At 35.8% G+C, this 23044-nt stretch overlaps 1 protein-coding gene across 1 annotated transcript; it reads right to left on the reverse strand.

Moving 5' to 3' along the window:
- Positions 1 to 808: 808 nt before the first annotated feature.
- MAP3K2 (mitogen-activated protein kinase kinase kinase 2) lies at positions 809 to 22689 on the reverse strand (the record flags this gene model as incomplete). Its single annotated transcript, XM_010290192.1, has 12 exons — positions 22576 to 22689; positions 20821 to 20861; positions 18179 to 18278; positions 16208 to 16321; positions 15473 to 15572; positions 14412 to 14542; positions 11334 to 11413; positions 9380 to 9447; positions 6301 to 6396; positions 3427 to 3633; positions 2550 to 2698; positions 809 to 956 (listed from the first exon to the last, which is right to left on the reverse strand). Coding segments are annotated over exons 1-12 (1327 nt in total), but the record flags the coding sequence as incomplete, so codon positions are not given.
- Positions 22690 to 23044: the final 355 nt, after the last annotated feature.

Below are 23044 nucleotides of genomic sequence, written 5' to 3' on the forward strand. Positions count from 1 at the left end.
TGTAACTATTTCTGTGACCTGTCTGTCACACAGGGTTAATCTGCTAAGATTACTTCTGTGACACTGCCCTCCAAATCTCAGAAAAATTCAAGAAGTCTCCCAAAACTCAAAGCCCAGAACTCACCTAAAAAAACAACAAATGAACAAAAAAATCCCCTCAAAACCAAGAAACCACGAGCACTACCACCACCACCACCTGCCCCCCCGGCCCTGACTTTTCTTCTGCAGGAGTCTCACAGTAAAGGCAGAATGCTGTAACTACTCAGAAATACAGAGCCTATGTTTTTATACAAGCACATTTTATTTAGCTCTGCTGACCCCACTTGGTGAGAAAATGAAAAATCTACAGTTTTATGATCTTAGAATATTTCTTAACAAAACAGCAGGTGTAGAAGGACAGTTCAGGATGCCACACAAAAAACAAGCACCAAGATTCTTTTCTGTATGCACTTATTCCCACACCCATCTTAGCTACTTTTTGTTTCCCCAAAAGAACTTAGCACTTGAGATAGTGACTACACAACAGCACAAGCTGAAGCGCAGCAAAAATAAATACTAAAATTCAGGAAGATTCAAGAGTATACTAGTGATAATATTGTCTTTTCAAAGACATTGCCATAAGGCAAAAATCAAAGAATGTTTGTACAAACCACAGTATTTCTGAAAACCCAAACAAGCAATGGAGAAGATAGGCTGCTGTAAGCACTTGTCAGTAGCCCTCTTTGGCTACTGTCTTTAACTTGGGCATTTCTTTAGTATCTGTGTACACTTCTGCAAAAGCTGTCTACTTGGATGCTCATCACATTACTGGCTCTCTTGCTTACCCCGGGCATATATTCCATGAATATAGAGAGTGTCCTTTCTGGTGGATCTCTCAAGAAGCCGTAATACTGAACAATTCTTTCATGCAGCAGATTTTTCAGCAACTGAATCTCACATTCAAGTGCATTTACTTCCTAAAAGGAAAAAACAGACAAGATGTACCATGCCTGATGTGGTAATACTAATGTTTTGGATTTGGATTTTTAAACAGGACAGTATGTACATACTGAAGGGATATGTAAACTGAGTAACAAAATAAATTGTAGCTTCTGTAAAGTTTGTACATATTATAACCAGAACGTATCACCATTATATTGAGGGAAGTAAAAAAATCTGGCTTTTCTAAAAATTGGCTTTGGGATGATTTTGCTGTTATTTCATTGTTCTCTTATTTTCAAGTTATGTTTGTTTCAGAGCACAGCGGGTATCAATATGTGTAAAAAATACAAACACATATGGTACTTTCTCTGGAGCTATGTGAAATACTTCCTGTTTGCAAAATTTTCAGTAAGGTATTTTGAAAGACTGTACAGTAAGATACTGAACAAATATTAACTCACTAATCCAAACTTAACTGGATTCCAAATTTCACCAAGCCATCTTTCATAAAAACTTACTTTTTATCTGTCACAGATTATTACTGATACCTTTATACTTCTGAGGTTAGAAGGAAAACAGATTTTTTGACACTAAGAGGCACACGTAACAAAATGCTATGGCAAATGAGGTCACAAGACTGTTGCTACAGAAGAGACTACAGTATTTTATATTTAACATTTCCAAAGCATAATCAGTCGTTTTGTTACATTTTAAAGAAGTCGCAACAACAACTACACTAGAAATCTACAGCACAAATGATTCTTGGCTTTTTTCCTTGATCCTACATCACTAGTAGCAGCAACTATAACTGGTAGCCACTCAATTCTGCAATCATGCTTACACCCATTGTTTCCCCAGCCTTGCTCCCCACAGTGCAGAATGCAGTCCTAATGCAGGAAAAGTAGTAATTCTTTTTCCATCCTGTAAAAAGCAGCAAGTATGGTTTGGGAAAAAAGAAGTGTAAGATTGGTGCTACTTTTAAATAGTTTCTCTCCTCAAGTGTCCATTATTTAAAGGACAAGTTCAACTTTAGAGAGAGAAGCTGCCAACACCGAAATTTTTGCTCTTCAGAAAGAAATACAGTGAATAACAGTAGCTTTTGCCCAATGCCCAAAGTTTTGTTTTTTTTAAAAAAACGAACAAAAAACCACACAACAAAAAACAACCCCCAAAAGATAAAAAAAAAAAAGGTAAGAGTCTCAAACTGTCTTCACAGCCAGACAAAATATCTCTAAGAATTTATTTTTAGGAACACTTAGGTTAGTACAGATATTCTTGTTTACAAGTGTAACTTGTTCTAATTCCTATAGTAGTTTAAGTTTAAATAATTATCTATTTCAGAGCACACTTCATAACGGATCATTTAGTTTTAGAGGCTGAGACAAATTAAGTTATGTATGTTCATTGCATAAGTTTTGACGTCCTGAAAACTAAAAAATAGGATGTAACACTAAAATCAGGTAGCCAAACTAATTTTCTGAGGTATTAACAAAACGAGATTCCTAACAAGGACATGAAAACACAACGGGTTTTAAAATATCATCCTGTTCAAGGAAAGGAACATCAGTCTAGCCTAGAACACGCCACTTCAGCAGAAGCCCTTTTACAAACTCTTTCGTATCACTTACCTTGCTGGTTTCTGGACTATCAGGATCAAACTGGACTTGTTTAACAGCCAGTTCTCTTCCGGTATCAGCATCATAACACAGATATACTCTGCCAAATGCACCTTGACCCAGCAGTTTACCAAGTCTCCAGTTAGTTGGAGCTCGTGGTGCTGAAAATATAAGTATGTTTTGGTTTTCAAATGAGCTTGTTATTCAGCTGATCGAGAAAAACTGGAAATACACAGAAAATAATTTTTAAAAAAACTATGTTTTTCAACACCACAGACTGTGTGTCCTAAACCTCCCCATATAAGTTACGAAGATGAAAAGAACTTCCTGGAAGTTGGAAAACATGAGCTACTTAAATTTATTCACAAAATAATTTCTGGTAGAGATAGACATACTTAAACCAACTAGTAACAGCTAATCTGAAAAAGATACAACGCATGTTAAGCAAACTTAGTAACATTTAAAAAAAAATTGAGCCGTGATTAAAATGTACCAGCTACTGAAGTCATCACAAAGAATATTTGCTCCTGAAATTCCACCACAGATATAAAACAGTACCACTTAAGGTCTACAATTTATCAGAAAACTTGACCAACAACTGCAACCTACATAACTCTTCTTGGGTCCTCAAGAATCTAAGAAATAATCAAAAATATTTTAGAGTGTTTTGTTATCACAGATGTAAATTCCATGTGAAAAATCTACATGAAGGTTGGAACAGTAAGCAATGAAAAAAAACGCTAGGCATACAATCTTGGCTTTTTCCTATGAGACAGATAAAAACATATTATTCAACTGCATCTATTTTGATGACACGCTTAGTTTTGACATGATACACTTGAAAGGTAAGAGAGTTTTACAGTGGCGTTCACAAAGTGCCTTAACTTACAGCGACTGGGTGGGCTGATGTCCATGACTGACAAGGTAGGATTGTCTATGTCACTTCCCCTTCTCCTCATTCGGTTATCTTCATATTCTGGCGTAAAGACGCTGCTTCCGCTACTGGTGCTCAGCGAGTGATCAGTGGGACTGAAACTAACTGGTGATCGGAAACTGTTCCCCTGAGTCCTTCTGGCTCTTGGAAAAGTTTTACGACCTTCAACGACATACAAAGAACACTAATGTTACACGACAAAAAATACTGCTATGCAATGTCTGTATGCAAATACTTCATAAATTCCACATAATGTAGTTCAAATCTTCCACAGCATATGATGATTTAATTGATCATGAAACTTAGTGCTTTAACTTTCCACCTAGAAAAAATAAACATCACAGATATATCCAAGTATTAGACTGAATCAAAAACTGGTTTACATTTAAGTGACCAAAATTGGGACCAAATTCTGGAACCGTTCTGGAATATAACCGACATGCTTCAGAAACCTGGAGGCCTGAGAGAGGAGAAAGGAAGATGCCCTGCCTCTACTTTTATTGCTCTATTAAGGTGCAAATACCAAACTTCTGATAAATAGGAGAGCGAAAGAGATGTTCACATTCCAGTGGTGCCCAGGCTGACATCTTCATCCTGCAAACTAGTAAGAATTGAATGCAGAGAAAGACCTACACATGGAATCAACAGTTAGACAAAAAAAGAAAAAAGAAAAAAATCACCCCCAATGCATAATTCAGAGATGGCTACAGAGTTTGAATAAAAAAAAAGGAATTGATCTTCAAAAAGATTAATTACAACCAGATGACTAACACAATTCCTGTTAATATACTTAGATATAGAACATTTTTAGGTCAGCATAGCTTGATGAAGTTTCATCCTACAGAACTCATAGAAATAGCTGAAGGAGTTTCTGATTCATTAGGTATTACACTGGAGAAGGAGCTCCCAGGAGACTGAAGGCAGCAGATAAAACATCTTTGAAAAAGTAGACTCAGATTTATATACTAGTGTGGCCAATTTAAATTCCAAGAAAGATAGGCAAACAAATTATTAGGCAGTTTTAAAAACTACTGACAAGATAATAAGGTGATAAACCAGCCATAATTAGTTTATCACATGTAGCTAATCCAGTTGCCCCATTTCCTCAGGACATTCTCATAAGCTAACTAGTGATGTGTTGCGTAGACCAACTTACTATGTAGAGTATGCTCAAGACAGATTCAGAGCAGTTATCAGTGATTTCTCAAAGGGGAGGATAATTTAAGTGGACACCCAACAAAGGTTTACCTTCAGTCCAATTCCATACACTATTTCAACTGATGATGTATAGATGATGGAACATAATACACTGAAATATTTCAGATGACATCATGTGTGCCTGGAAGTCCGTTTAAGATAAAAATCAAAATTCACAATGATATTAGTACATTGGAGATGATTCAGAAATCAACAAGATGAATTCAGTAGCGAAGTGCAACATACATACTTGAAGAGAAATCAAATGCAGAAACCACAACGCGTAAAGTAATTGGTTGGCTAATAGTCATGTAGAAAAGGATATAGGAACTATAACAGACCACAGACTGAACATCTGTCAGCATAGTGACTATGAAAAAAAGCGTCATTCTGGAATGTATGAACACGACTGTTACATACCGAGTCATGGTTGTATCCTATGTTATACATAAAGCAGTCATAAGAAAAGCCTCAGCTAGAGTACTCTATTGAGTTTCAGCCACTACAAGAATGGAGAAGAGACCAGGAAAATTTATTTAAAGAATAAAAGAAAAGCTGGCTTGCAAAAGTGGCTGAGATAAGGCTTAAGGCTTGAAAAAAGAAAAATGAGGAGAGAAAACAGATGTGTGTGATGTAGTGTTACATATAGGCAGTGACCAATTTTTCACTGTGTTAAAATGGAGTAACTAGTTACTAGTTTCGTTTGCAGAAAAAATGGTTTAGAAGACAAGAGAAAGGGAAGTGATAAGATAAGCTATCTTCAAAGATAGTCATCTGAAGAAAATGAGTATCTCATCTCTTAAAATCAATTTAGAGTTTACTTAAAAGTCAGTGTGACGTATCTTTGCCTCTTTAATCTTGCCTTAGAGCAAAGAACTGGACCGAAGCTGCTTTGCAGTCCTTCAGTTTAGTATTTCTGTGATTTCTGTAACAGAATTCCACTTATTGCTGTGCTCTTTCCATACTGCAAATGAAACCATCTGGTCTCTGGAGAAGTTTCTTCTTAATACTTCACAACCAGTGCTTGACACACCCTCAAGCCAGAGAATCCTTCAGCTGCGCCTCTTTCCTTCCTTTGGAAATTTAACATGTGTTGAATTTACATTAATGTTATTACCGTCCAAATCAGTTTTGTGGCCACATCAGCAGGCACTGTCTTGCATTCCAACAATTGACTCCACCAGCTAATTGTTAATTCTTGGTTTAAATTACAGCTCTTCAATTTTACTTACTCTTTTAATCTGAGAAACTGTTAATAGGAACTTCACTGTATTTGTTTTTTTTTAAGCAAAACAAGAAATGACAAAGTAACTGACATACCAACTTTGGACAGAAAAGGGTCACAAAGGTGAAAAGCTTACACTGGATGACTCATGCATGGCCAAAGATAGAGAACATTTTCATAGCTGTGCATATGAGTCCTGAATTCTGTAATCCATAACTTTACCAGAGGTAAGACTGCTCAGCAGCTCTATCAATCATTACAAGTTCAGCAAATGATTTTGGGGAAAGAATTTAAGCTTTCAATTTCTTAAATATTTTAATTCACTAAGATTTTACAATCTGAATTTTCTTCTGCATCTTTTAAGAAGAGACACTTCTTAGTACAAATCTTTCAGTATTCACACTTACCGTCATTGTAGTCTTGTTGATGACATGAAATATGGTATCTTCGGGGGTAAGTCCCCCCCTTTCCAAATTTCTCAAATATTGGGATATCATACTCTACTAGAAAATAAGAAGATACATTTCAAAACTTAAAATGTAGCAAAAACAAATTTATCAGTTTGGTATTATAAACTTAAAAATGGGGGAACATATCAGAGGATATGCTTCAAGTTGAAGCATCAGAGCAAAGAAGATTATAGAACAAAACCCATAAATCTAACAAATCACACAAACTAAAAGGACATTCAACCAAAAGTTCCAAAGGAGCGTGAATTCAATATCTCAAGTGAGTTGCAACCTCTTGCTTAAAAGAATGTCAGAGGACTGCAGCATGCCTAATTACTCCAGTATTAAAAATAGTTTCTAGAGAAATTCTGGGAAATTACAGTTCACCAGGAAAACTGGCAGAAGCTATTACAAATAAATAAATTTAAAGATGCATAAATATGAAAAACTGGCAAATGAGTCAATGGAGCTTGAATTACTAAAACACATTCAATAGGTCCTCTTTTAAAAACTATAAAAGGAGAAAAGTATTCATAAGGTAAAGGGAAAAGTCCTTCGTGCATAAATAAGTGGTTAGATGATAAATACATAAGATGGGAGTAAATGGTCAACAGTTCCACAAGAATCTGGGCTACAACTCATGCAGTTTATTTATGCATGAATTCTCTGGACAGAATGATGAATAGCAAGGTCTCAAAATAATTTGGAGAAATAAAGCCAACAGAAGTATTACAGAAAGCCCTTAAAAGTCTACATGACTATGTTAAAATGGCAGATGAAATTCAATGTAGGCTAGTGTAAAGGATTGTGATAGAAAGTTCCAATAAAGCAGCAGCTGAATGCTCTGTATTGGCTAAGCAGCAAATCAAATGCTGTAAATCATTAAGATATACTGAACAAAGTTTTGGTCTACCCCATTTCAAAGGGTTTAGTAAAACTGGAAAAGGTTTACAAGTACAGAGATAATCAAAGACACTAAATTACTTCTCTGTAAGGAATGTAGGCCTCTATAGACAAGAAGAGCTCAAAGAGAAACAAAAAGAGGTCTGTAAAAAATTAAAAAAAAAATCATAAAGGGAATACTTCTTCATAAAACAATCAGTTGCACAACTTCTTGTCACAACATACTGTTGATACTGAAAAATTTTCTATAAGTTGAAATAGGTACTGGAAAAAAAATTGTGGAAGGAAAAAAAAAAATCAATCATATCACAGAAGAGCATCTTGCATTTGTTGAACCTTTAAGCCATACATGACTACAAATATATTTTGAGGAAGGAATATTACACGGCGTTCTATAAACACCTGCTACTGGTTGTGGCAGGAGAAAAGACTAGGCCAGATGGACATTTTTTCTGAATCTAGATACTATTCTGGTTTTGTTACACATCAAATCATGAGAATAAATATTGAATATAGAATTAATGATTGCTGTGTATCCCGTTGTTAAAATACCAGAGCATCCCACAGGAAAAAACAAAACAAAAACATCACCAAAAAAAATACCGCAAGATCATCTTATCAGAAAAGTAATTGTAATAAACACACACAAGTAAACTAGATTAAGATTACCAAAGGCAAACTAATTTATGACATTTCCAACTTTTTTGGTATTTATCTCTGCTACCTAAATGCTTCTTAAACGTAGTTTTAGTTTTGTTTTCATTTCAAAGTGGTGCAATCTGTTAAGCACTCTAGAATCCTTAAAAGAAAAAACACGCCATTATAGCTATCTTCAAAATCAAAATAAAAGAAGCTTTAAAGTATATAATAGATCAAAACCCACAAAACACCCCAGAGTTACTGGAAGCTAATTATTGTTCAACAGCAAAATTCTGTAGCGAGGCATGTCCATGAGAGACACTTTAAAGCACTTTCAAGGTCACCCATTGCAGTTCGTATCCTGAACCATGCACAAAGACTTGGATTCAAGCGAGAATGTTGTATGAAACCAACTTTAGTGGGAGTGATTAATTTATAGGCACAGCACACAGTTCTCCTTCATCCTTTCACTTTGCAGTGCTTTCAATTACACAAGCCATGAGCACTTCAAAATGATCCTCATTTCACATAGAAGAAAATGAAGGCTCCATGTACTGGTTTGGGATGGGATAGAGTTAATTTTCTTCATAGTAGCTAGTATGGGACTATGTTTTGGATTTGTGCTGAAAACAGTGTTGATAACTCAGGGATGTTTTAGTTATTGCTAAACAGTGTTTACACAGCATCGAGGCTTTTTTTGTTTCTCACCCCACCCCACCAGCGAGTAGGCTGGAGGGTCACAAGAAGCTGGGAGGGGCCACAGCTGGGACAGCTGACCCCATCTGACCAAAGGAATATCTCATACCATATGAGGTTGTGCTCAGCAGTAAAAGGTGGGAGAAAGAAGGAGGAAGGGAGGACATTCGGAGTGATGACATTTGTCTTCTCAGGTAACCGTTAGGTGTGATGAAGTCCTCCTTTCCTAGAAATGGCTAAATGCCTGTCTGCTGATGGGAAGTGGTGAATGAATTCCTTATTTTGCTTTGCTTGCATGAACAGCTTTTGCTTTACCTATGAAACTGTCTTTACCTCAACACATGAGTTTTCTCACTTTTACCCGTCCAATTGTCTTCCCCATCCCACTGCGGGGGAGTGAGCAGGCAGCTGTATGGTGCCTAGCTGCCTACTGGGGTTAAGCCATAGCACTCCAAAATTAAATAAATTAACCCAGGTTATGTGCCAACTTAGAGATAGACATTACAGTCCAGTTTACCAAACTGTGGTGTGCCCCTATCCACTGCATCATTTGTTCTTTTCAGAGAAGTAGGTAAGTTATACTATGCACACTAACAGTGGTGTTACACACGGTAACCTAGAAGAAAACACTCGGAAGATCTTATATTTCACTGTATTTTTTACGGCGCGCATTTGTTTTCTCCTGTCATATTAAGTTTGTGTAATATAATACCTCTCAGTGTGAGCTTCCCTTCTAAGCCCTATTATTTGCAAAAGGAAGAGCTCTGGAAAGCTAGTATGTCCAGTGATTTTTGCCCACCTGAGAATTCCTGATGATTATCTGGATAACTCTGTGCTCTTGGCATCCGAGATTTGGGATAGTTGTCTCTGCAAGTGTAAAAACACACAGCATCTAAAAACTGCTGTTAATCTAGTACTTAAACGTTTAATCTTACTGCCTCACAATTCTTTATGACTGATGAAAAGTTATTGCTATACAAGTTGCTGCACCTGTTTACAAACGTGGAAATTTAAAAAATAAAATCTAATAGGTATCAATAACAACTCAAGATCAGTAACAGTGGAAAAACTTGCTTATTGCGTTTAACATAGTAAGAAAGTAACAGACTCTGTTAATGAGCAATATTAGTAAAAACATGAATTATCACAAGTACAGCCACAAAGGAGCACTATTATGTTTAACACCTTTATAGCTAAACAAAGGTTTATAGACTCGCAAAAGTCTCTTACACAGACTACAAAAACTCTTGTGGAAATTTAACCAAAGAAATGCAGAACCTTTTAATGTCTCAAAATATTTCCTCTTCTCTCCATGAAAGTCATAGGATTAAGAGAGTGATTTTATTGAGCTACAGAATGATGAAGAATTTTTGGTTCTTATATGATCACATTGTTTCTTACCTACAGTTGGTATGTAACTCCCAGCCATCAAAAGGAATGGATGGGATTGCCAGTCAGAGCAACCGATTACAGTATATTTCCATAAACATACCAAAACAGTGTCCTCCTTTTTCTGGCAAGAATTTCTCTAATGGGTAACAGAAGCTAAATGGAGACACAAAACCTACATCTTTGTAGGAAGTATTGGGGGGGGAACTAAGTAGAGGTGACAAATGAAATAAATTAACATCAACCAAAAGAAGTTTTGAAGAAGAAAAGTGAGTCAAATGCAGATTGCTTTGTTTCCCCTTCTTCCACGCACCCCTACCCCACAAAAACCTAAAAATTTGTCATTTGGTAGAATTTCTATCCTATGTAGCTACATTAAATACTGTGTGTATAACCTATCACACTCCAACCACAAAATACTTTTCATGTTTACTATTTTCTTGCTTGTGAAATGGAGATTTATTATTTAACTCCAAAATTTGTTTGTTAGACCAAATGTATTTGTGTCCTTGAATCACATGCTCTCAAATGAAAAGGAATACCATAGCTCTGATTAATCACCACAGGCAATGATTTCCAACTTTCTACCCTTCTACTAATTAAATATAATTAGCAGCATTATTTGTATAGCAGTTCCAAATAAAGGAGTAGCCAATTTGAGCAACATTAAGACCCAAGGTTATTTGCCTGACCAGCCATAAGCCAAACAGGAGTATGTTCTGTTTGGCTTATCGGGTGGCTGAGAAACTGTGGACAGTGACCCTCTCAAAACACATCAGTCTCCTAACAGATCAATCAAAATAGATCTCCAGACCCACCACAGTACATGCTGCCTCTTGCTAACTGACAGGTTTAAACACAGAAAAATAAGTGGAAAGTCTGCAATGGGAACAAGGGGAGAGGAACGGACAGTAATTGCAAAGAAAAGGAGGGGAATGTCTGTTGATGTATTTAAATGATTCTACCCTCTTTCTTGAATTGGGTATGCTCAACCTTGGAAAAGGGAAGCTTATGTCATATAGCAGTACCTAAGAAATGTAAATTTGGCGGGGTTGCTCACTATTAGGGAATATACTTCACGTACATAGAAGACTGGCAAAATTTAATAAAAACCTTCAGTACATATTCGTAGGATTTGAAGTCTAAATTTTTGTGTTTCAAATGCAAATTGTATAAAAAAGCTACTTCCATTTTCTGTGCATTAGTAAGCAATTAAGTTTCAATAAGCTTTTATAAATGGACTATAACTTACAGAGGAATTTCTGGAAGAAGTTCAGTAATAGCTGTCTCTGGAGAGTTATATGTTACAACTGGTACATTATGCAGTCTAATAAAGATAAATAATGAATGTAAGTAATTCTTACCCATCTAAAGGGCTGTCAAGTGAGGGACAGCTTCCCGAGCCAGAGTTTTCAGGACTGCTCAAAGACAATGGATCCAGCATCTAATAAATAACAAGCAGAGAAAGACCAACAAGTTCAATTTTTTGTTTTTAAAATGCTTGAAGGTTTCTGCTTTGAAACACCTAATAAAAAACAAAACCAAACCAGAAATAGAGAGAACTAGAGAAAAAGTTAGCTTCCATAGTTGAACCTGCATTACATTCTTTTTCCTGAAATGATTGTCATTTTTCTCACATCTAACTAGAATATAGTTAAGATATTTAATCCTGCATCATGCTTTGTACCAAACAAGTTGTACTGCGACATTCTTCCTGTATACGCCATTGTGTCTTAACATTGGCTCAAGATCTGCATGAGTAGCTTAACAGAATAACAAAAATAAGGTCTCTAAAGGATAAAAAGCCAACAGTTTAAAAAGTGGGTTTTGTTGTCATCACAGAAAAAAAAATGTCAAATATGACACAGATTGTGAGGAATGCAATTTACATAATCTGTGTAATGGTTTAAGTTTGTCCAACTATAAGTCACAGAAAACAGCTAAAACCAAATACTGTAATAAGCTTTTAAACATTTATCTCTGGTTAGGACTCCGACTGACTTACGCAGAATTTTAAATAGAACCGAAGACAAAATGGAAGGAGAAAGAGGGAGAAGGCATAAAATTTATAAACACACTCACTTTTCACCCAACGCAAAATCCTGTTTCAAATAAAATAAACTTTCATCTGAAGCCGGAGTTTACAAAAACAAAGATATTTTCCTAAAACACTTCTGACGACCTAGTAATCAATGCTCATGAGCTGTGTGAAATCTGGCATGTGTCAGTCTGAAGAAATCATAAAACTGACTATCTCAGCCAGATCTATTACATAATGAAAATAATCATCAACACTTTCTCGGTTGCTCAAATTCTAATCCAGAGAAAAAGAAATGGATTGATGGTAAAGAGCAATCCTGCTGACTACCATCTATTTCTATTGGCTGACATCCTTTTCTTTTATCTCACACTACCACCCTTAAAGTCCTAAGTATGATGACAGGCAAACATCTCTCCCTTCTCCATTGCAGTAAAGCAATCAAATGTTTTGCAGACTTGTTTTTCAAAAGAAGTGGAAACAGAATCTAAATTTTGAATTATTGAATGTGACTATTTTACCAGACTGCCCCTCAAAAACGGAGTGGAAAGCTCATCTGTTGTCTTAAAATGAGTTCATCCTAAAATAGAGTTTGTTTTGGTATATTATATAATAACTATTATTTTCTATTCTAATTGGATGCCAGTCTTTAGCTGTAAATTAAGCAGTTGCCCCTCCAATTTCTATGGTCCGGGCTGCATCGTAAAGGTCCTGGGCACATACTTTGCCAAGCACCAATTATTAAAGAAATAGTGTCCAGAAAGTGAGTTTGCACTCTGCAAACTCAGACACTTAAATGAACTCTGTACTGGGGAGGGCAACATTTACCACAGGTTCAGCAATTATAGTCCCCTTTTCTTATGCTGAGCAGTGGGTACTGAAAGGGAAAAAAGCATTTGCTGCCAGATTAATTACCTCTGTAACTTAATGCAGTATGGTCCAACTGGCAGACCACGGCCCACTTCTATCTAACCCATCATCTCTGCTGTAGAGAACGTGTGGGCTCTGCTGTCAGTGTGTGAATAGCTGTGCTCAGGCAGATCAACGGGAGAGCAGAGCAAAGCCCCCCAACTCCTAAATTCCCTTCTTGTCTTTGTGGGGCAGGCTGTGACAGATGTAGGCAGCATGGTCAACACTTGCCAAGGTGATGTGGCAAATTAGGGGGAATGGAGCCAACAGAGGTTGTGAGTTCTTGACACCCCAATCCAGCTCTCAAGGCTGCTTAGGCTGCACTAACCTGGCTTCCTACGAAAGTAAAATTCCTGTATTTAAACCCTGCTGACAGTTTACCCAGCAACGCGTACATGACAGGTTACATGTTTCTTGAATACTCTGGAATGCAAAGACATCCTGTGCCTCAGAGATCATCTGTCTGACCAGCCAGTGACCAAAACCGACTTTGCCCAGGCCAACAGTAATCATTTCACTGAATGAATGCAGGCCTGGGCTGGATCTGACCACATGGCTATGATAATGAATAGCACCCTGGTCTGGAAATTAGGAGATTCAGTCGCTATTCCAAGCTCAGTCATTAAAATTGTGCAACAAATTGCACAATCTCTTTGCCTCTATTTTTATTCTATCATCTGTCTCTCATTTAGTCAGCTCATAAAAACCATTGCCTCTTGCCATTTGTGAATGCAGTGCCAATGTCAACGAGAACTTGAAGTGATTTGGGTATGCAGCATTATTTTTTTTTCCCCTCCTTAAAATATCTCTTCCTCCATTGCCAATTCTGTGAGCCATGACATTCCTCCATCTTTTCCTGCTGTTTTTAAGGGCAATTTTCATATTCAGAGAGCAGGACTTATATTCATGCTAAGTGTGCTGATATCCCACATCAGTAATGCAGGTGAATAAGGAGAACAAAATAGCATACCTTTGTGATACCATGCCCCTCCTCTGCCAACATGACTGGAAAGTTTGTACCAGGCCCATCGCCACCCCCTTGCCTCTACCCCAACAGAATATCAACTGAGTCCAAATAATTCTTAAAGATCCAAACTTTTCTTTAAAACCTGCTTTGATTACCTGGGAAAGTAGTAAAACTGGTCTTGCTTACATATCCTTCTCATTAAAATGAAGGTTTTTGTGCTTTATAATGTAGGCATCTCTTGCTGTAATTTATATCTAGGACTGCCTCACTCAACTATCATAGTAATTAAGAATATTGTCTTTCTCCCTGTAGCAACATATTTAAATAATTGAAGAGACTTACAGAGAAAAAACAGGTTCTACAAGACTAAACAACCACAATTATTTTAACTTTCTCTCATGGATCACATTATCTAGGGTTGTCATAATTTTTAGCTGTTCTTTCTAACAATTCCATATTCTTCTTGAACAGCAGTATTTCAAAAATCAATCCAACAAAAACTTCAATTTTAATAAAACACAAACATACCTGATCCATACTTTCTGGAATGAATTCACCCTCACTGTTGATACTGGTGAAGGACCCATTTCGGGCCACCTGATGCAGCTCATCTGGAATGTATCCTGGAGGAGGCGAACTCCTATCACGAGTATTAGAACCTTTTGAAAGAAGGCGGCTAGTCAGAGTCACTTCACTAACCCACAATCCAGGGTCTTTATTCAAATGCTTCATAGGCACTGAGCCTGCCTGGATTCACTTCCTGCTTTAGAAATTTCCCAAATGCCTATGCAATACAAGATTTAAGTATAGCATTTAAAATCTGTAATCCAGAAATTATGAAAAATTCAAGGCAGGGTTGCCTCAATGGCATTAAAAAGCATTTTCATAATATAGGAACAAATACATAATTTGCCCGACATCTTGCTGGGTAAATTTCTTCTTTGAAACAAAACAAAAATCCAAACCCTTCCACCCATGTCAACCAATCCTTTCTGCTCTTGAGAATTTCAGTTTTATTTTGTAGAATATTGCATCTGCAAAAACACGAATACCTCTATTCATGATAAATGCATAATAAATTAATTGCCAGAAAAATTATTCACTAAACTCTCTAGCTTAACTAAATTTGGAAGTTAACATCACATCAACTTTTTAGGCAAAAAGGTTATATCAATGACAAAATAAGTATCTTAAATAAATGTTCACACATTAAGATAAAAAAAATGGGAGTCCTAAATTGAGCAAGGAAATGCACTGCCACATAAACAAACAGATTTTTCAGTAATTCATTCCTGTATCTGGAAAAAAGGGGAGCACTAACATCAACCGTTTAGGATACTCATCAATTACCTCAAATAATTCTACATAGATTTGTTTACTTGTGGGTTTTTTTTTTTTGGTTCCTTTTCTATACTATATATTTAAACCACCTTTGACATAAAATTCAAAATCCACTCCCTCAAGTGCAAACTCTGTAGTATGATGAGTCATTAATGAGTAAGAGAAATTCAAACAGTCTGTGTTGAGAGCAAGATCTTCATGAAGAAAAAAAGGTTTTACAATTAAAACTACTGAAATATGTATCTTACCTATTACAGACAGCCGCCTTTTTCTGTCTGTCACACCAAATACTGTGTTATCTAAATCTTCCAGTGAGGGCAAGGGTTCCACGTTATTTACACTGGGTGACTGAAAATGCGTATATATTACAAACTGCAATTATTAGTTTATACTCCTGACAATGAAAATACTGTGCAAATTTTTAAAGGCTTTGTGCAACACATTCCATTTTTGAATCATAGTCAAAAAGCAGCTGGTCAATTTATGTCAAAATTAATCTATTTTAGTAGCTCATTCTCAATATTTAAAAATAATTTTCAATATGTACTAGTGTACAAATCCTACCAACATCAGGGCTGTGATGTGATAAATAATACCAAAATAACTCACTATTTAGTCTATAGGCCACCACTACTGTTTGCTACAACAAACATTTAACTTGCTACAAAGGAGTGTCACCAGCATATGACTTAAAGAACAGTTTCAAATAACTACATTTACTTAAAATTATATGAGCTTCTCAAATTTGCATCACATCATCATCCTGTTAAGGAACACTTTTCTAGGACTATACGGGAGGCAAGCAAAGAGGGAGGAACAGGATCCAGGGAAAAGTTAAAACTGAGTCAATACAAAACGCTAATACATGCTAAAAATGAACTGAAGAAGCAATCAGTTGGGAAAATGTCATCCTTAAGAAGCAATACAAATTATATTTCAATATAAAAACTGAGGAAAAAGACACTTAGCATGTCAACTCATACCTGTGTATTTCCATGTATTACAAGTAATATCTTGAGACTTTTCATATGAACACTACGGTCAAGCAGTTCAACAGCTTTGTCCAGGTCATCCTGTGTGGTTAATGGAATTACAAGCTACAAAAATGGGAAGAAAAAAAAAAAAAAGATATCTTAAACAGGACATGAGGAACAAATGAGGAAGTCAAGTGCAGAGAAACAAATAAACTGATGCTATCTTTCCTTTCCTTCCAAATAACTTGAAAATAAATTTTATTAAATGATGCCTTAAGTTACCACCAAAACGTCTGAAGTTCAACCTTAACTCTTCCTTCAGATGCCTTCAATAGGTACAGCATGGCGGAACAAGTCTTCACAATGAAGGAGCAACCATTTTACATATGTACAGCTTAATATCCTACAAGTTTCAGAGAAACATGTGCAACAGTGTCAATGTATTTGCTACCCCCTAAACTAATGCAAGTCTAGGTAAATAAAAATAACTCCTATTTTATAGAGCATAAAGCACATTTTTCTATCTCACAATATTACAACTATATTTACTTGAATTTATACCACTAACAGAACTTCTCCATCGAATAACAGAACTTCTCCATCGAATACCAGAATTTGTTAAGGAAGTTATCAGGCATGATGTGATCCACATGGAACAACTGTAGTCCTCACTAGAATCTACTTAATTCTAATTAATTAGAATTAAATTGGCACATATATCTTTAGAATAGAAAATTATATGCCATTAAAGTATACTTGAGATCTGAGTTCTATAATGATTAAAATTGGGCTTAGGTTTCAGTTGTAAATTACAACTTCTGCTTGTAACAAAGGAACAGTGCAATACAAATTTTTAAAAATCTTTTCTACTTGTAAACAGCCTCAGTCAGTGAGGCTCAAATACAACGTCAGTTGAAATACAGCACTTTTCTACAAAAAAAAAAAGAAAATGAGAGATGAAGGTCTTGATAACAAATGAGCACACTTAAAATTAAGTTGCAGTTTTAATGGTAATGACGGGTTATTACCATCACATTTCTGAAAGCTGATGGGATGATTTGCCAACTTCTGCAGAAGATGACAAGCAGAAAACCTGCTCAGATGCATAAAAATCTATCAGAGAAAGGAGCTAAGGCTAAAGCACCATGAATGGCCATTTTTTCTGACCTTCCTAATCTCCAAAAGCCTTCTGTAAGAAATCTTCATTTTGAGGACCAGTTTCACAGAAGTGCCTGGAAAGGTACTGAGTAACCAACAAACAGCAATTACAGGAATTTTCTTCTGCAAAGATGCAGATTAGATACAGCAATTATGTTGTGCATAACCAAGCACATGAATAATCCTCCATGTACTTTGCTGACTCAAGGCAAAAACCCAAAGTAACTCCTAAGAACGGATCCTGCATCTGTAAATATATTTCCTATTAATAATTCCATCTCTACTTCAAAGGAAAGCTGGAAGTCATCTTCATTAGGCATAAGCGGCTTGATGTCGCTAGCACTGTTCCCAAGAAATCTTTGTGAACTAACCACTTGAAGAGGAGCAACAGTTAAGCCTAGTTCTCCAGTCTAAACATTTTAGCGATTATCTAACAAGATCCATCCTTAAAGAAAAAAGCGTACAAGAAAGGATAAATGTTATTTCAAATTTACAAACATGACAAAGCTCAAATAGGTAAAAGCTTTCCCAAAGTCATGCAAGAAGACTGTGGCAGAGCAGGAAGGCAATTTATGCATTCCCAGTCAAGTCTGAGACATGATTAAGATATGACTTTCCTCATAAAACATTTCATGCATCTCCTGCCTTTCCTGATTTAGACAACCCTTACATATTTGAGAACACACACATTAGGAATCTGTGATTTTGTCACAGGAATAAGTTTTGTCACAAGAGTGGTTCTCACTGTTTATAAGAGCAAATTTCAGCCTTAAAATATTCAATGTACAAGTCACTGAGAATTTAGAAGACACAGAATATTACCTCATTATTGCTGTAATGTAAGTCCATAGTCTGTCCAAAAGCAACTTTAGCTTTAGCTGCAAGATCTTCAAGTTTAACAGGCCTTGGTAATTGCAGGATCCTGAAATGCAATTTAAGTTATAAAGAATTTTTGTCCATTACTTATGAAAAATAATTATGAAAATCTGGCAACTAATTACTTAAGAATACTCTTAGAAGTGAATTTATTACTAAAAAGACCATAAGAGGCTATGCTTTATTCACTGTCCTCCATATTTTGAGTCATTGAAAAAGAGAGAAAAGCAGCGAAAAAGTTATAAGGGATAATCACACATAAAATTAGATCTTATTATGACTATTTTACTCGCTTGCATATGGCTTCTTTCTTAACCTAATGCTTTGCATGCCTCCATTCCAGGGGCAAATTCTTAGAAAATTCTAAAATTTTCTACTTCAGAAAACTAAAACAATGGAGTACCAGAGGCTGACAAGCATAAGCATCAGAGAAAAATTATTCCTACAGTCTGCATTTTCTGGAAATCCAGAAGACTAACTTATTTGAGGAAGGTAACTAAATGTCATCATCTTTACCATAATAAATTACACACTCAAACTGTTCAGTCCATTACTAACGGTGCTTCAAATGTGTTCCTGTAAGAATGGCGCAGTTAAAGGGAAATCTGAGTTGTTGACCTACAGCTGAATGTCTTGTCAAACCAAATAGCCCAAAATGCCTGTAACTGACCTTTTACTGTAGAAAACTACTGTACTATTTGAGACAAAACACCATTAAACAAAAAAATAAGTTTTTAGAAGTGACTAAGCTAGTGAGGTACATTCAATTCACATTCAAAACAGAAACAGCACTCAAATTTTGTGAGGCAGAAAAATTAGCAAAGGGTAACCGTCCCTTTTACCAGTGTCTCAATTCCAGACGCTGGTTACAGAACAATATTTGTCACTGAAATGAGGCTAGAAGCCAGGCCACTTCCAATTAAAAATGATTTTGAAAAAATAAAATCTTAAAATAAACACACATCACCATTTCTCACTGTACTTAACAATTTGTTCGGCAAGCCTGGAACTCTGCCCATCACGGCGCACGCTCCTTGGTACAGAGTGCCACATTCACTACCAAAAGAAACTCTGGAATCACTTCTCTTTTCCACTTCCCTTTTTAAAAACTAGTGAGAAAGCCATTGCATAACTTATTTTTCTTGCATCATTTCATTATTTTATCTTTAGATCTACATATGCTCAGGCAACAAAAGTATTATAACTCATGCTAAGTAATGAGCCTGGGCTGCCCACTACCCCTGGGCAAGCAGGCTGAAGTTACTTGGGACAGTCCAAAACAGAGCTAGGCCCATCAGCATAAAAGCTTGGGAAAGGTATCTGTCCACACACTTACTTTACACTTGTATTCATACTGAATTGTTTAACTTAGTCCACTATGAAAGTGAATTAAGATAAACCACAAAAATGCACTTGCAACGAGTAAACAGTTCTCTATTTCAAATTCTTGTATCTGCTTATTTCACTAGAAATTGCTAGGTAGAAGAGTCCTCAATTTTCAAAGCTTTTGAAAAGACTTTTTTCCTCCAAATTACTTGCAGCACTCAACCATCACCAATGCGCTGTTACACGTGATGTTCAGAAAAGTGATAGAAAGCTGAAGAATGTTAGTATCTAGTGAACTTACTGCTATTTTACTACCCCCTGTAAAAAGAGGGCACATACTGTAATCAGCATGGATACACCCTGATCTATTGCACATCACAGAAAGGACTGCCAAGAAGTAACATAAGTTTCATTCTGAAACAATCTTTACTTCAGGAATTTACCACTTCTATTGACAAATAATGTGACCAGGATATTATGTCCTTTTTCACTGAGTATTTTCAAAGATCATACTCTATAACCATTTCTCTAGGCACATGAAGGTTTATGCTTTCAGAAAGAGACAAACAGACAAAACGAGTTGTCCACAAACCAGTTCTGCATAGAATTGTAGATCGACTTCTGTAAAAGCTCCTGAGCAGTCATCAGAGCAGAGATACACAGAGATGTATGTCCGTACACTCTAAGCATGTACATCATTCACCTCTCATACACAAAATGAAAATAAATTTTAACTGATTATTCAAAATTGTCAATGAAATCATCTAATTTAAATTCTAACACATTTTGCTATTACAGTTCTCAGATTGGTTCCTCCAAAGTACAATCCAATATTGAGCTTTAAGATCTAGGCTTTTTCCTCTGGGTCTTACAGTAACAATATATTATCGTGCATTTATGATGCACATGATGCAGCAAAAAAATTATTTGCTGGTCTACTCACATTTAAAATCTATGCTAATTACCTAAGTAATTGTTCTAGGCTGCAAACATCCATGTGAAGGGTAAACAAGTGAAGGCTATTACATGGGACATAGCTACAGTAAGATACTTCTGCATTTATGTATACTTAGAGCCCACATTTCAAACAGATTAATTCTTTTTAAATTGTTTACACATCAAAATTACAGTTAAGCTCAAACCAAATACACTCAGATAATCTGAAACACTTTGAACAGTTTATTTGAAACTTTATGATAGGATTCCAGCAAAATTATGTAAATAATTAAACAACAAGACTGTTTCCTGTGTTCCCACCTTACCTTTTTTCACCTCGATGTTCAAATTTGACTCTAACATCATTCTGTTAGAAAAGAGATGAAGGAACCACTATTAGTTTGTTACTATCTCCTTTAATGAAGGCCGTGAAACCCCATTCAATAATCCTATACCAGAAGTAAAATCCTTAGGCATTCCATATTTATTTTCTGTCCTTTCTGATACTCCAAACATTTTAACAAACTGCTTCTGCTGAGATATCTGATAGAGGCTTGAAGTGTGTAAAAAATACCAAAAAAATTATTATGCAATACAAAAAATGCTTCTGTAAGTAAACACATTATTTTCTAACAATATATTTTAACATTATAATAGATTCATGATTTCCAATTCAGCATGGAACTGATTACCAAAGAATTCTCTATCATGAACAGGCAGATAGACTTAGCTACCAGAACAGGTTTTTATGTACACTTTGGAGCTGAGCATTCCATGCTTGTTTCATAAGCATTACCATAGAAACCCACACATGTAAATAAGCCAGCATTCATGCAGTCAATTTCCCAATAACAAAAGATACCTGCAAATACCTTCAGTTACATGGAAATTAAATTGTTTTGCAAAATCATAATTTTAAGAATCAAAATTGTATTAGCAACTATTGCAGGGAAAAAAATAACTGCATTCAACCACAGAGATTATATCCAAATAACAATGTTATATCTTTCAAAAGAACTACTCGATTCATAAGTGATTACTTTCAAAATTCACAAATTTAAACAGAATGACAAACATATATTTCCCCCTCACCACTACCACACAAACTCAGAAGTGGTTCAACTATTTTTCTTCTAACTTTCTAAACATTTATTATATTCAAATAATTTTGCATCATGTATGCACATTACTTCAATGTCTAAAGTCACAGCTCAGTGAGTTATATGACACTAGCAAAGCACCGCTGTGTTATACATACTGAAGTCTGACAGCTTTTAAAGAACGGAAAAGATGTAATCATCAGTTTTTGACAGTTTAAGAGCCACATATATTCAAATACTTTGATCTTTAAGAGGTTAAAACAAAGAGTGCACAAAATGAAGTTTCACGAAATACTGGACTGTCAATTAAGGATTCAATCAAATAAACATATAGTTAATTCAATAGGGCTATTACAATTTGGGTAAAAAATCCACATCCTCTCCTCTCCTAATCTCTCCATATAGTAGTCCAAACCTATCAAGTAAAGTTTTCATTTACTTTTCATTTACTACTTTTCCATCTGTGTTCAGTATCTGCAGAAGAAAAATAGAGGTGAAAAGAACTCACATCTCCAGCATATGAACAAACAAAAAAATTGAGGCCAAAGATGCAGTAAAGGAGCTTAAGTACATTTCTGCTGCTGTACTGACATTCTTTAGCGTGACATAGCTGACAACTGAGCAATCTAGTACACCTATAAAATTCATTCTAAAGTAGCATTCCAAATAAGAGATGCTATCACACCTTGACATATTAGTCTAGTACAAAAAAAAAAAAAAAATCTACATACAGTGTCAAACACCCCTATGATCTTCAATTGACCAGGATCAGAGTCATTTAAGCATACACTATGATGTGATCTGAAATGCCACCGTTTCATTCAGCTGCTAATTTAAGAACGTGAACAAAGAAAATGGCAGCACATCTGGGAGACTAATAGCTCATTCTGGTATGCTCACTGGTCTGGCAAGAAAAATAATTATAGAAGTCACAGCAGGATATTCAGTGTTCAATAGGTTACTAAGGATATTAAAGATTACCTGTTTTTTAGGCGAAGATGACTTTGGTTTTCCTGTTTCTTGCTGGGGCAATACAGGACGGCTGGCCTTATGAAGCACAGCCAAATCCTGCATGATAGAATTCAAAGCTTGCTGCTCATCTGCTCAGAGAAAAAGACCAGATAAGAGAAGTGTAAATGACTGTTACATTTGAAGTGCATTACTGTCTCATTTCACAATTAGGCAGGCATTATTCTAAAATCTAAGAGTCCATATTACACTTCAACACATAATTACCAAATTAAAAAAAAGAACTGCCACACTGCAAACATTTTTATTTATCATTAACAGTGCTTAAGGAAATTAACATCTTTAATCAGTAAACACACTTAAACGGAAGGTTTAAAAAACTGAAGTCATAACAGAGATTGACAACTCTACCGAACTGCAGACTGTGTTAATAAGACAAGGGTGAAGAAGAAAATAATTATGTACTTTGTTTCAAATCATG

The sequence above is a fragment of the Phaethon lepturus genome, unplaced genomic scaffold (genome assembly GCF_000687285.1).
Source record: "Phaethon lepturus isolate BGI_N335 unplaced genomic scaffold, ASM68728v1 scaffold45466, whole genome shotgun sequence".
In the NCBI taxonomy this organism is placed as follows: domain Eukaryota; kingdom Metazoa; phylum Chordata; class Aves; order Phaethontiformes; family Phaethontidae; genus Phaethon; species Phaethon lepturus.